The 13,805-nt window shown below is 44.4% G+C and overlaps 1 protein-coding gene across 2 annotated transcripts; it reads left to right on the top strand.

The window, feature by feature from the left end:
• Window positions 1–10,640: 10,640 nt before the first annotated feature.
• Window positions 10,641–12,061, top strand: LOC133912316 (uncharacterized). Of its 2 annotated transcripts, none has more exons than XM_062354985.1 (5): window positions 10,641–10,972; window positions 11,064–11,151; window positions 11,232–11,317; window positions 11,485–11,541; window positions 11,640–12,061. In XM_062354985.1, exons 1-5 carry the CDS (start codon window positions 10,838–10,840, stop codon window positions 11,778–11,780), a joined length of 507 nt encoding a protein of 168 aa, XP_062210969.1. In that variant the 5' UTR covers window positions 10,641–10,837; the 3' UTR covers window positions 11,781–12,061. The 2 variants fall into 2 exon arrangements, with proteins under 2 accessions (XP_062210969.1, XP_062210970.1); XM_062354986.1 differs by having other exon boundaries at window positions 10,645–10,972; window positions 11,232–11,302.
• The last annotated feature ends 1,744 nt before the right edge of the window (window positions 12,062–13,805 follow it).

Raw genomic sequence — 13,805 nt, 5'->3', positions numbered from 1 at the left:
GCAAATTTGGAAACCATTTACTACTTCGTGAAGCGAGTGGCACGACGTAGGGTTTTCGCCTTCGTCATCTCGTCACCCTCCCTTGTAGAAACCATTCGTTTCGCCAGTCCACTCCGCTTGGCGACAGCGACAACCATGCGGAGGACGCAGGGCCGGGGCCGTTGGCCGACTTCCTCCCCACGACGTCGTCCGTGCCATCCTCGCACACCTTCCTACAGAGTCGGTCTTCTGATTCCGCGCTGTCCGCAGGGCCTGGCGCGACCTCCTCACCACCAACTGCGAGTTCCTCCTCGCGCACCACCGCCACTAGCCGCTCCAGCCAGTCCTCGCGGTCGTCCGCAAGGCCGCCGCAACCGGGGACCAGTTCGTTGAGTTCTGTGTCCAGGCGTCGACCTCCGCACCGGCGAGATCCGAGTGGTCACCGAAGGCTTCACTGACGTCGGGCGCGGCCCGGCGCTCGACGACGACCACGTGTTCAAGGTCCACGCCTCTTGGGACGGCCTCCTCCTCCACTTCCTCGGCGCCTTCTACGTCTGCAACCCGGCCACGCGCCAGTGGGCTCTCCTCCCGCCGCTTCATATTCCAGCGAGATCACCGCCCTCTACGCCGCGCATGCGCCCTTCGGAGAGTACCGGGTGCTGTACCACCGCGGCGAGGGTCCCGACAAGTACTACTACATCATCATGCTGAGCACCCTCGACCTGCGGGAGAGGACTAGATGCATCGGGCGTTTCACGTCGTCGGCATCCCTGGACGCGACGCTGGCGAGGGGGCCGTCGCCGGCGTTCGCTAGCTCGCCGCTCCGGCTCCACTATTGCCTGCATTGGCCGCCGCAGGAGAGCCAGGAGCACCACATGCTGGTGTTCCACACGGCGACCGAGGTGTTCTGGTGGATACGCCTTCCCGTGGTGCGTGACACCGTAGCTGCTTGGGATGGACAGCAAGCTCGCCATGTCCGCAATCGTGATGCTACTCTCATTATATACATGTTGCGGTCATCAATTGGTACCTAAAAATCAAATAAAAAAATATGAGTAAAAATACTCAGCAAAAATAATATAAAACCCGGAAGAGCATACACGTCATCAAAGTAAATGAAGAATGAGAAATAGTGAAGTTTTCTTTTTTCTTGAAAACAACAATGTAACAATGGTTTATGTATGAAACAGACAAATTGAATATATTTTTAGTATTTACAAGTAAAGTCGAGCAAGTGGGATAAACACTTACTCACATGAACATGAATATAAGAACAAACTTGCACAACCATGAATTGAAATAACCATGGAATATGAATGATACAAAAGAAACAACATGAATCATGAAATCAATTTTGAAAGGAACATAATCATGAAACTCGAATCAAACCAACATATGAAAATATGAATATTCAAATAACATAATCAGGTCATGTCGGGACTCGAGGGACTTCATCCGGGACCATGTCGATCAGGGCTACCAGGGGCGAAACCAGGCCGACTATGGTCTTTGTCGACATGGGTCCCTCTCCCCAAGACGTGGGAGAATCTTTGGTGCAAACTAGTACAAAAGTGCAAATGTGCAAACAATAAATATTATTTGTCTTATTCTTATCTGAATACTACGACTGATCCCACCATCCCAACAGTGGAAGAGTTACTTCAATATTCATATTTTTATGTATTGGGTTAAAATGTCAGGCTTCGCCGAAGTGGTACAAAAAAGCTAGGATAGGTTTGTGTATTCGAGTGATCACATGCTAAAATTCCACGTAAATCTCTCCCGCCTTCAGAACGATCTATGCAGCTGAAAGTGTAGGACTATTGGGGATACTAGACTAAGACTTGCGGTCGCACAAGAGTTCATCTTGAGGCTGGACCAAGTGGAGGAAAAATGAAGCCGTTCACCAGATGAATTAGAGTTCAGGAAATTTTTTTAGATGTAGAGCAATTGGTTTGGTGACCATAGAAAAAATACGCCTACGGCAACACTCTCGCCTCACTTGGATTCAGAAGGCTGATGTAAGCTCAAAATTCTTCCAACTCAAAGCTAATGCAAGGAAGAGGAAGAACTTCATCCAAAAATTAGAAACAAACACCGGCATGGCTATAAACAAGAAGGAAAAGACAGCAAAATTGTTCGCATATTTTGTCAAGCACATTAGGACGTCAAGGGTGAGATCGGTGAGGCTCAACTGGGAAGCCATGGAGTACTCTAGCATGATCTTAGTGAGCTTGAGGATCCTTTTGAGGAAGATGAAGTTCTAACGACAATTAAATCCCTCCCTTCAGAAAAATTGCTGAGCCCAAACGGCTACATTGGGTTGTTCTACAAAATTTGCCGGCAGACTATCAAGTCGGACTTGCTGGCTGCTTTGCGTGCCTTTGACGACTTGAGATGCGCCAACTTTCACCTCAATGATGCCAACATCGTCCTGCTTCCTAAAAAGACTGATGCTTCTCAGGTTCCGGATTATAGACTCATAAGTCTCATCAACAACTTCACCAAGATCTTCTCTAAGTTACTTGCAAATAGATTGGCGCCACATCTGAACAAGCTTATGTCGAAGAGTCAGAATGCATTTATCAAAACAAGTTATATCCATGATAATTTCATCCACGTGCAAGGTGTGATACAAGAACTGCACGGGAAAAAGGAACCAGCCTTGTTCATGAAATTGGTCATAGAGAAAGCTTTCGACTCTGTAAGTTGGCCTTTCTTGCTCGAGGTCCTTGAGGCGCTGGGTTTCGGGGTCCGTTGGAGGAATTGGATTGCTTAGCTTCTGGCCTCTGCTTCATCGCACATTCTGCTCAACAGGGAGCCTGGGAACAACGTCAACCACGCACGAGGTCTTTAGCAAGGGGACTTCCTTTCTCCGATGTTGTTTATCATCGCAATTGACCCCGCTTCAACAGTTATTTCAATTGGCTGAGCAAACCGGCCTTCTCTCGGCGGTTCTACCCAGAAAGGCTAACCTCCGTTGCTTCCTTTATGTGGATGATGTGGTGCTTTTCTAGAAACCGGACAAAGAGCAGTTAAGGTCCATAAAAAATAATATTGCAAGTGTTCGGAGAGAGCTCGGGTCTGTTGTCCAATTTCATAACCAAAACATTTCCGATTCGATGTGATGATGCCCAACTAGCCAACATTCAAGAGGAACTCCCGGGTACAATCAAGACCTTCCCTTGCATGTACCTTGGCCTGCCCCTCCATACAACGAAACTAAGAAAGATTGATGTGCAGTCCCTTTTGGAAAAGTGTGGGGGGGGGGGGGAGGCAGATTACCCGGGTGGAAAAGTAAATTGTTCACTTTGGCGCTAAAGAGGTTTTGGTAAAGTTAGTCTTGTCTTCCCTGTCCACTTGCCATTTGACGGTCTTCCTTTGCATAAATGGCTCCTACGCCAAATTGACCGCATTTCTCGAGCTTTCCTGTGGAAAGGTGAGGAACCAGAGAAAGTAAACGGTTCCCACTCCCTTGTGAACTGGAAGGTGGTAGCAAGGCCCAAAGAGCTTGGGGGACTGGGTATCCTTGACTTAGAGCGCTTTGCTAGAGCTTTGAGAGTCCGGTGGCTTTGGTTCCGATTGGTGGACGCCAAAAGACCTTGGAACAAGTTACGAATTCTGTGTGACAAGATGGATCAACATCTCTTCATGGACTCCACTGAAGTATCAATTTGCAATAGAAGAAAGACCACTTTTTGGCATGATAGTTGGCTGGATGAGGTAGCACCGAGGGTCATCGCCCTCGATCTCTATAAAACGGCTAAACATAAAGTACCCATAGTGCACAAATAGATTCAAAATGGTAGTGGGATCACCAGCCTGCGTCCTCTTACAACGCGGGACGAGATAGCTTGGTTCATTGAGTTGTGGACTACGCTGCAGCATGTGTGTCTGCTTCGGGAAATAGAGGATCAAATCCGCTGGAAATGGATCGAGGGAGGAACTTATGATTCACGGAGTTCCTACAACATACAGTTTGTTGGAGCCTCCAAGCGCTACAACATGAGGTTGGTCTGGATGGCTCATGCGGAGCCCAAATGCAAAATATTTGATTGGCTACTTGTGCAGTGGAAAATTCTGACGACTGATAACTTGGCAAGGAAGGGATGGCCACACACAGGTTTGCTCCCTTTGTCACACGACAAATGAGGATGTCACGCATCTAGCGAAGAACTGTCCCTACACAAATCATGTGTGAAGCACTTTATCTCTTTGGTTTAGATGGGGTCATCTCCCTGCTCTTTCTGATCACAACAGTGCCTGAATGTGGTGGCGCCATGCTCGTATCAAGATACCAAAAGATGGAAGATGAGAGTTCAATAGAGCTGTTATTTACTTCTGGTGGAATGTTTGGAATGAAAGAAATCGACCTATTTTCTAGGGTCATTTGCTTGATCCGCATACAGTGGCTATGTCGACAAAAATAGACATAGAACAAAGGAGAAAAGCTGGTGCCAGTAGCCAGAAACAGGTTCGTTGGTATAGTTGTTTGTTTTTCGTCTATTTGTGGTTGTTCTCGTGTCTGCTCTTTTGTAGCGGTGCTTTCTGGCGCTAGTTATTTTCCCTTGATTGTCGGCAGGGATAGTTGTTCTCGACTATTTCTTCTATTAATAAACAACGTCAATCCTCTTTCCGTCATTTTTCCAAAAAAAAAAAAAATTGACCAGGTTGAGAAAACAACCAACAAGCGAATCATATCATCACACACAAGTTCGTCATATATTTGCTTTAGCCTTAGCGGAAACCTAGCGTCATGCCCTGGGCAACGAAAGTCCCTAAACCCGAGAAACAAAACTACACTTAGAACTATCTCAAGATAATCTCAAGTCTATATAATGAATACCCAACCCAGTCTTAATAAAATACTAAAACCCCAAATCTTGTTTTATTCAAAAATTTATCTAACTTTCTACTTTGCTCACCGTTTTACCCATATCTTTTAATCTGCTTAACCAATTGCTAAAAATAAATACATCTATGGAATCTAAATATCTATTTCTTCCGTATGTGATTAATGTTGTTTGATTGAATGTGCGGTGTTGTAGCAATAGTGTAATAGGTGCCTTAATGTTTAGTATTGTAACAGGCGTGTCATATGAGGTATACTCATATGTGTGTAAGTATGATTGTGTGCTGGTGCGTTATTCTTAATAAAAAGAATGATATTGTATCGTAATTTTGTATATTGTACTTTCCTTATCATCATAATAATTGTGTTTCTTTTGTGCATTGTACTTTCTCTATCATCACATTCATTGTTGAATGAAATAAACGGGGTATAGGTATGGTTTGCCATGCTTTTTCTTGGGTAGCTAGCATGTGTGTGCCAGTTCGATTCATTTTTCTTTACATTTAAAAGTTCAAAATGTGTGATTGAAAAGTTCCAAATGTGACTTTATTGACCTGCGAAGTCTAGTCTTACCACCACCTCTGGTAGCAATTCTATTCTACTGCAGATTGACCCGAGAAGTCACAGTTCACTGAAAAACATGCACGTAAATTCCATTAATCTTTTTTTGAAAACCACTATCCTGACATCTAAATTAACGGAAGCTAACTGAAATACCGGATTATAGAAGGTCCTGCAAAAAATTGAAAAGATATAAGGTCGAACACAAATAGCTGCATATTGAACAACTTGCACAAACAGCTTCCCACAAATTTCTCGTCGAGGCGCTGAACGATCCCGTCGTCGTCATCAGCGCCGCAAGGATAGATCCTGCGCAACCTGTGCACCTACGACGTGGAGGAGTGGAAGCTTCCACTCTGAGGAGTCACCTCCGGCGCCACCAAGGTACGCAGCCGAGGTCATACAACGACATGTAATTCTCATGTGTTTTCGATGTGACGCGTATGATATCGTATTTTCCATGGTCGATCAGGTGCTGAGCACCATCATGGTCGAGAAGACGAAGCTCCTCAACATCTCCGTCGGCCTCGCCGCACAGATGCTCCGTTTCATGCAGCTTGCGGAGCTTCGAGCGAGCCTCGCCACGGCAGGCGTCGCAGACGCGGCCATGGTGCAGGTCCTGCAGGAGTACAACCGCCCTTCCATGGTTCACCAGCGCATCCGGCTGTACACCATCGAGCTCGCCATCGCGATGCTGCGGCTGGGGACGCGCGTTTCGTGGCACTCTTCGTGGAGTTAGAACTAAGGCACGTCACCAAAACCACCTACGGGCTCGAGTGCTTCAACGTGTTCTCTGGCACCGTCGGCTTCAGCCGCCGCGCCGTCAGCGTTGGCTCGCTCGTCGAGTCGGCCCTGGAGTTGATGAGGCAGGTCTGATTTATACCGAAAAGAGCGCGGCTGGCGTCTGGCCTCGTGTACTTGGTGCGTTATTGTCGTGTATTTGTTCTGTATGTGTGCTTGGGTGTGTGTTTGTGATCTATTTCTTCCGTATGCGATCAATGTTGTTTGATTGAATGTGTGTTGTTGTAGCAATCGTGTAATAGGTGACTTAATGTTTAGTATTGTAACAGGCGTGTCATATGAGACATACTTACGGGTACGTAAGTATGATTGTGCTGGTGCGTTATCCTTAATAAAAAGAATAATATTGTATCGTAGTTTTGTATATTGTACTTTCGCTATCATCATAATGATTGTTTTCTTTTGTACATTGTACTTCTCTATCATCACATTCATTGTTGCATGAAATAAACAGGGTATAGGTATGGTTTGATATGCTTTTTCTTGGGTAGCTAGCCTGTGTGTGCCAGTTTGATTCATTTTTCTTTACATTCAAAAGTTCAAAATGTGTGATTGAAAAGTTTGAAATGTGACTTTATTGACCTGCGAAGTCTAGTCTTACCACCACCTCTGAAAGCAATTCCTGTAGATTGACTCGCGAAGTCACAGTTCACTGAAAAACATGCACGTAAATTCCATTAATCTTTTTTTGAAAACCACTATTCTGACATCTAAATTAATGGAAGCTAACTGATATACTGGATTATAGAAGGTCCTGAAAAAAATTGAAAAGATATAAGGTCAAACACAAATATAGCTGCATATTGAACAACTTGCACAAACAGCTTCCCATAAATTTCTAGTAGCGTAGGTTAAGCATTGCACATAGATAAATTTGGCAGGTTAAGAGCACATTCCCCCTGGTCTTCAGGAGGTCAGAAGAGGAGGAGCTTGAACGAGATCTGGCTCCGTGACTGCTCTGATCCAATAAATCCGGCCAGTAGATATGGGCCGTGACACAAATATTTTTTTTCCTTCTATATCTCTTAAAAAAGAAAATTGTAAATCTATGCGTCTAATTTTCGAATTTGACAAAACCAATTCCTCTAACGCCGTTCAATGGGAGAAAAGTAACAATCATCACGAGCGAAAAGTTGATACTAATGCCAGCGTAGTAACAATGAGAATAGAAGGAGCACTTAGTTTTGTTTGATAGACGAGAAGCACCTCCCACACATCCAGCGGCTGGGAAGTGGCACCGGCTTCACCTCCGCAGCCTACCGCTCTTTGGAAGGGTGGAAATCTCGACCACTTTTCTCGCTGCACCTTTGCTCTAGCCCGAGAGCTGCTCTACTGCAACAAGAGACTTTTCTCGTACCGCTGCTCTACTCTAGAGGTGAGACTTGGGCTTAGACTGGGCTAGCACGATATGACTCCTTCGTCCTTCGTGCCGTCTCGTGTCGAGCAGAATGGACCCGCTCAGTTCATCGAGCTGTGCCATGCCAGCACGACAAGCTGACGGGTAGGCCTAAGCATGGCCCATAGCACACTGTGCCACTGCCGTTTCGTGCCGGCTTAGGCACGATCCTCGTATTTATAAACTTGTATACAATCACTGCTGCACAATTAAACATCATTAAGAATTTGATCTAGCTATCACTATAAGCAAACACGATTATTATGCTTAATAAATAGGGATACACATGAACATAATTAGTAATAATCAGTACATAAGCTTTAATATATTCGTGAATATACATAAGACTCTTTTATCATAATTGATCAGCGCCACAAAGAGAAGATTGAATAAAATATTACGAGCCCAACAACATACCAACTGCCGAATACTTATGTTAGTTTGATCCATCATCAATAACAATATATTCTAATCAGCAACTCATAACTCTACGAGAATCGAGTCCATTCATACCAGACAGGTCTAGGTACTACCCATTATTTCTAGGCCGAACCATCCACCGTGCTAAGACACTGAATATGGCACGATCTGTATATCCATACTATATGACCTGATCTAATTTTTCTCGTATGTACCATACCATACGCCGTACCAAATTGTCCTGACATGAGCCACCTAATTCGGCTCCGCGTAAGTACCACCCAAGGTTCACGTCGGTAACCGAGCTCTAGCGGTTACTAAAAATTCGTAATAACCACGATAATCGTTCGAAATTTGAATAAAATTCGGATAAAATTTGTTTGATAAAATTTAAAATTTGGGAAAAAATTCGTGAATTCAGCCTCTCGGTAATCGGTCGAATTGGACCTGTTACCGAGCGGTTTTCTCGATTTATTGAGTGATTTTCTCGAAATTTCCGTATTATCAGTAACCGCTCGGTTTTGTCGGTAACTGTTTGGTTTTCTTGATTTATAGAGCGGTTTTCTCGATTTTCAGTAAAGTTAAAAAAAACCTAAAAATTATCTCAATCTTGTAAAATCAATAACTAATCATTTGAACTTCAAATCAAGTGAAACAAATTTTATTGGTTTTTTTGGTAACATGATCTACATGATAAAAGTATTTATACTCACAAAAATGTTCAAAATTTTTTGTGAGAAAATGTAATTTTTAAACCAAGTTAAATGCATAGTTTACTCTTTGCTAATCCAAAAATCATGAAACTAATTTTGTTAGTCTTCTTACATGACTATATGTCTTTTAAAAATACATGAACTCATGAATTAGTTATTGTAACATGCAGGATTGTGTAAATGTGTTGCAACTAGATTAATTCATAATTGACCCATCAAACCTAAAAAATTAGTGAAACTACTTCTATTAGTTTATTTATATAATAATTTATGTAGGAAAAATAATAGTAGATATGAAAAAATTAATTACAGTGCTGTTTTTAACATATTCACTTTATGCTTGTGAATTTTGTAAAAATCATAGAGGAATTAATATAACTCTAAATAAAGTGAAATAAATTTTAAAGATACTCATAATATACGTTCTACACAAGAAAAATATGTGTTTGTATATTAATAACTGAGCTGCATGCTTCACCTTTTTTTTTTCAAACTTCCTTCCTTTAGAATATGATGCAAACTACATTATTTTTGAAAATTATTTTCACAGAAATTTTTAGAATTGTGTCTAATTTTTTTAGAATTTTTTTATTTTTCAAAATTTTAAATTTAAATTAGATTACTATTCGATTTTTGAAACCCAGCCGCTCGGAGACGACCGGTTACCACGCATTTTAATCGGTTGCCGACGAATTTTCTAACCTGGTCCCACCTCAGCTCTACTCCAAAGCTGACATGCTGTGGCTAACATAAAGCAAAAAGCAACATGCAGTGACATGACAAGGCAGTGAAGGACTTTTTTGCCCATGCTGACATGACCAGCAACATGCAGCGGCCAATTTCCTAATAAAGGAGGAGTAACCAATTTCCTTTTTTTAAGCCTCCCTTAGGTTAACTCTAATAGAGTCTTCAAATTTACAGATTCCAATAGATCCTCTATCCAATGCTGCTACAGTATTACGGAGAGCACAGCGTCGCAAATTTGCGGGGTACTGTAGCAGCCGCAATACTGTAGCAGTACTGTTTATAGAGACTGACAGTGGCCCGGAGGAAGGAAAACACTGTCGGGTTACTGTTTCAGTACTATTTATAGAGGGTGACAGTGGGTCTGGAGAGAGTAAAAAAGTAGTAGAAGGTAGAAAATAGAGTAGTTGTTAGAGATGAAAAAATAAGAGATGCTGTAATGGTGATAGAGGATGCTGTAATAGTATTTTTAAGATAAAAATTTAAGGTAGTCGTTGAAGATGACCTTACAAGTTATAATATTTAAATACACATTCAAACCTATATAATATTTTATACATATACACTCACACAACTTTAATACACACTAAATCTATAATCTATATATACTAAAGAAATTAACAAAGTCTTTAGCTCTGCAAACAATAGGTATATTACACTATTTATGATGCACATATGCTCGAAGTTATTAACAAAATTTTATTTACAGGACAAACTCCAATACGAGACCGGGACGATCGATTTCCTAAGCGAGCGTGCCGGAGCACTTTCCGCCCTTTCAGGTAGCCGGGGAAAAAATGGCCGACGATTTTTAATATTATGATTTTTACTTCTTGTCCACGGAAAGGACGGGTGGAGTTTAGTTCTGTCAAATTCGAAATGGCCACGGAGATTTATAATTTTCTGTTTTGGAAATATAGAAACAAAAAATCTCAAGAACAAATGGCCTCCAGCCAAATCATCCAGGCCCATGCAGCGCCTCTAGAAGAATAGAACTAAGAAGCTAGGCTCCCGGCCCAACTGGGATGCCAAACTCGTAAATAGCTGGAACCCCGGTGGCGAAGCCCGGAGCGTCCGCTCGAAAATATCTCGCCTCGGCACGAGCTCTGGAACCTTCACGGGCCCCAAGCCCCCACCCTCGCGACGACCAAAGCACGCTCTCTCTATTTATATGCAGATATTTCTCCCCCGCCTCCGCTTCGTTCGCCCCCGCCGGGAAGAATTAAAAACTTTTGTAGCGTCCCTTCGAACCGATCCTCCCGTCTCGCTCGTCCCCCTCCCAGTTCGATGCCGTGGTAGCCTCTCTGGTGCGAGTCCTGCGCCGCGCCGAAGCGTCGCATCTCCCGGCGGTCCGTCGCTTGCCGCGTTGCCATGGACGCCGGAGCCGGATCCGGCAATGCCTCCGGCGGCGCCGGCGCGTCCGCCTGCTGCTACTACGCCCTGCTCGGCATCCGCAAGAACGCCTCCGCCACCGACGTACGCGCCGCGTACAGGAAGCTCGCGCTGGTGAGTTCTCTTCCTGTCCATTCGCGCGAGCGCGGGTGTTTGATCGGGTTCTGTTCTGAGCGTTCCGATCTTTTGCCGCGTGCGCGCGCAGAAGTGGCACCCGGACCGGTGGGCGAGCGACCCCGGCGAGGCCGGCGAGGCCAAGCAGCGGTTCCAGCGGATCCAGGAGGCGTACTCCGGTAAGGCTCACGCGTTTGCCCGTCGCTGCTTGGCTGCACCTGCACGAGATTTGATCAAATTCTTTGTTTGGTTGGTGCAGTTTTGTCGGACAAGGGGAGGAGGGCCATGTACGACGCCGGGCTCTTCGATCCCCTCGACGACAACGAGGAGGTGAATAATGCCTCCGTTAGTTTTGCCTACCCTGCTTATTGTCTTGTAGAGTAGTCCTCGACTCCTCGATCAATATTCTTTCGATTACTGCTATAAAAATACTATTCTGATTAATTTGCCATTTTAGGGCTAGTATTAGATGGTTCAAATTTTTTTACTTCGCTCTGTTTTTGGACGGCCAGGATTTCACCGACTTCATGCAGGAGATGCTGGTGATGATGGATAACGTGAAAAACGAGGTATGCGCAACCACCAACCACACGGATTTATTAATACTAATCGCAATTAAAGAAGGCGTTTTTACACCGATGCTTGCTTGCTTGGCGGCTTCGTGCAGAAGCCGGACACGCTGGAGGACCTGCAGAAGATGCTGCAGGACATCGTTAACGGCGACGGCGGGAGCCGCGGCGGGCGCGTGCCGTCGGACGGGACCCGGCGGACGCGCGTCGCGCCGTACCCCCAGCAGCATCGCAGGTGACCGGCGCGCCGGTGTACGAGATGTACACGCGCGCTGCCGTCCTGCCTACGCTCTTAGTGGAAGAGACCAGAGAATCTGAGAAGCTAGGGCAGCTCATGAAAAGAGGGGAGAAATTGTTCGTCGTGTTACCACTTTTGGGCCATCTGTAGTCGCCTTTCAGTAGTCGATTGTGTTGGGTTTGCTGTTCCATTCCGGCCGCGTCGTCCACCGAGGATTGGCGGACGCGTGGCCGGGGACTCCAATTATCCTTGTCACTGGAAATTTTTACTCTTTTCCTTCCACTGGTGCTGCGCCTTTTTCTGCCGTGTGCCGTGTGCAATCGTCTCTGCTGATTTCTCAATTTGTTAATCGTCTCCGGCGCCGACCGGCTGGCAACGTTGGCGTCTTCGGGTAACTAGAAAGGAACTCCCGTGCCCGACGTTCTTGTCCTGTACTGTGTCGACGTGGCTCCAACTGTGCCATTGTCAGGGTTGCTGCTGGTGGCGCTGGAACGATGGTTCTAGCTGGGATCATGTTTGGAAACAATTGCAGCTTGACGTTAGTGCGTGCCACCTCAGTGTTACTAGACACCGTGTTCATTTTTTCTACCAATTCGGGCACTCCGACTCTGAATCCAAATTGGATCGAGACATGTTCCGTATATAGGTAACACTGGTGAGCGTCGAGATTGGCGGTGATGCATACGGCCGGTGTTCTAGAGGGCTCTTGGATGTGTGCGGCGTATGAACGAAAGCAAACGGCGATGTAAGTGGTGCCATCAGCCGGGAAGGATGGCCGCCACTTGCGCACTTTCCTGCTCCCAAGTTGCTGAGCGTCTGGGCCGGGTCGTCCCGTCGTCTGGACCAGGGGATTTTTCTCCCGGGAGAAGAATCGTTGGCTGCGGAGAAGTGGAACTGGAATCCGGAAGGGTCGGTCCGATGCCAACTCCGTCCTTGGGCAGGGGCAGGGCATATCTCGCGGATGCGTCGCCGGTCGGTGCTGCTGGTTGCTCCATAGACGCGAGTGTCGTGTGGTCCACAGAAAAATCTCATTGAACGAACGCGTTCCTGGTCCCTGTTTGCTAATCTCACCACTCCTACTGTGCCGCAACATGGCCACGAGGACAGAAAAATCTCTTTCTCTTCGTTGGGTTCGAGCTTCAAGAATTCAGCAGCTAGAACAATCCGGCAAGCTACCGGGCACCGGCCGAGCATTTCCTTTGGGAGGGTGCAACCAGGGTTTACAAATTTGTTTTGCCAACGAAAACCAGTGGTCGGCGGTTATCAAAAAATCGCGGTAATCGTGATAACCGGGTAAAATTCAGTGAGAATTCGTTTAAAATTCACTTGATCAAATTTAAAATTCGGCGAGAATTCGGACCGAATTGACCGAATTAACCAGTTGGTTTGCACCGGTTACCGACCGTATTAGCGATTTATCGAGCGATTTTCTCGAATTTTAGTGAAGTTTAACAAAAGAATCAAAAGATAGTTTAACCTTGTAAAATCAATAACTAAATCATCTGAGCTTCAAATCAAGTGAAACAAATTTTGTTAGTTTCCTTGTAACATGATCTACATGATAAAAATATCTATACTCATAAAAAAGTTGAATATTTTCTGTGAGAAAATGTATTTTCTAAACCAAGTTAAATGCATAGTTTACTCTTTGCTAATCCAAAAATCATGAAACCAATTTTGTTAGTCTTCTTACATGATTCTATATCTTTTAAAAATACATGAACTCATTGAATAGTTACTGTAATATGCAGGATTGTGTAAATGTGTTGCAACTAGATTAATTCATAACCAACCCATCACACCTCCAAAATTAGTGAATCCACTTTTATTAGTTTACTTATACTATGCTTTATATAAGAAAAATAATGATACAAGAAAAAATTAATTACAGTGATGTTTGTTAACATATTCACTTTATGCTTCTGAACTTTGTAAAAATCATGAAGAAATTAATAAAACTTTAAATAAAGTGTAACTAATTTTAAAAATCCTCTTAAGATATACCCTATATAAAAAAAATATGTTT

Source organism: Phragmites australis, chromosome 3 (assembly GCF_958298935.1).
Source record: "Phragmites australis chromosome 3, lpPhrAust1.1, whole genome shotgun sequence".
Classification (NCBI taxonomy): domain Eukaryota; kingdom Viridiplantae; phylum Streptophyta; class Magnoliopsida; order Poales; family Poaceae; genus Phragmites; species Phragmites australis.
The sequence above is the reverse complement of the archived record's forward strand: the minus strand, read 5'-3'. Positions and strand labels throughout refer to the sequence as shown.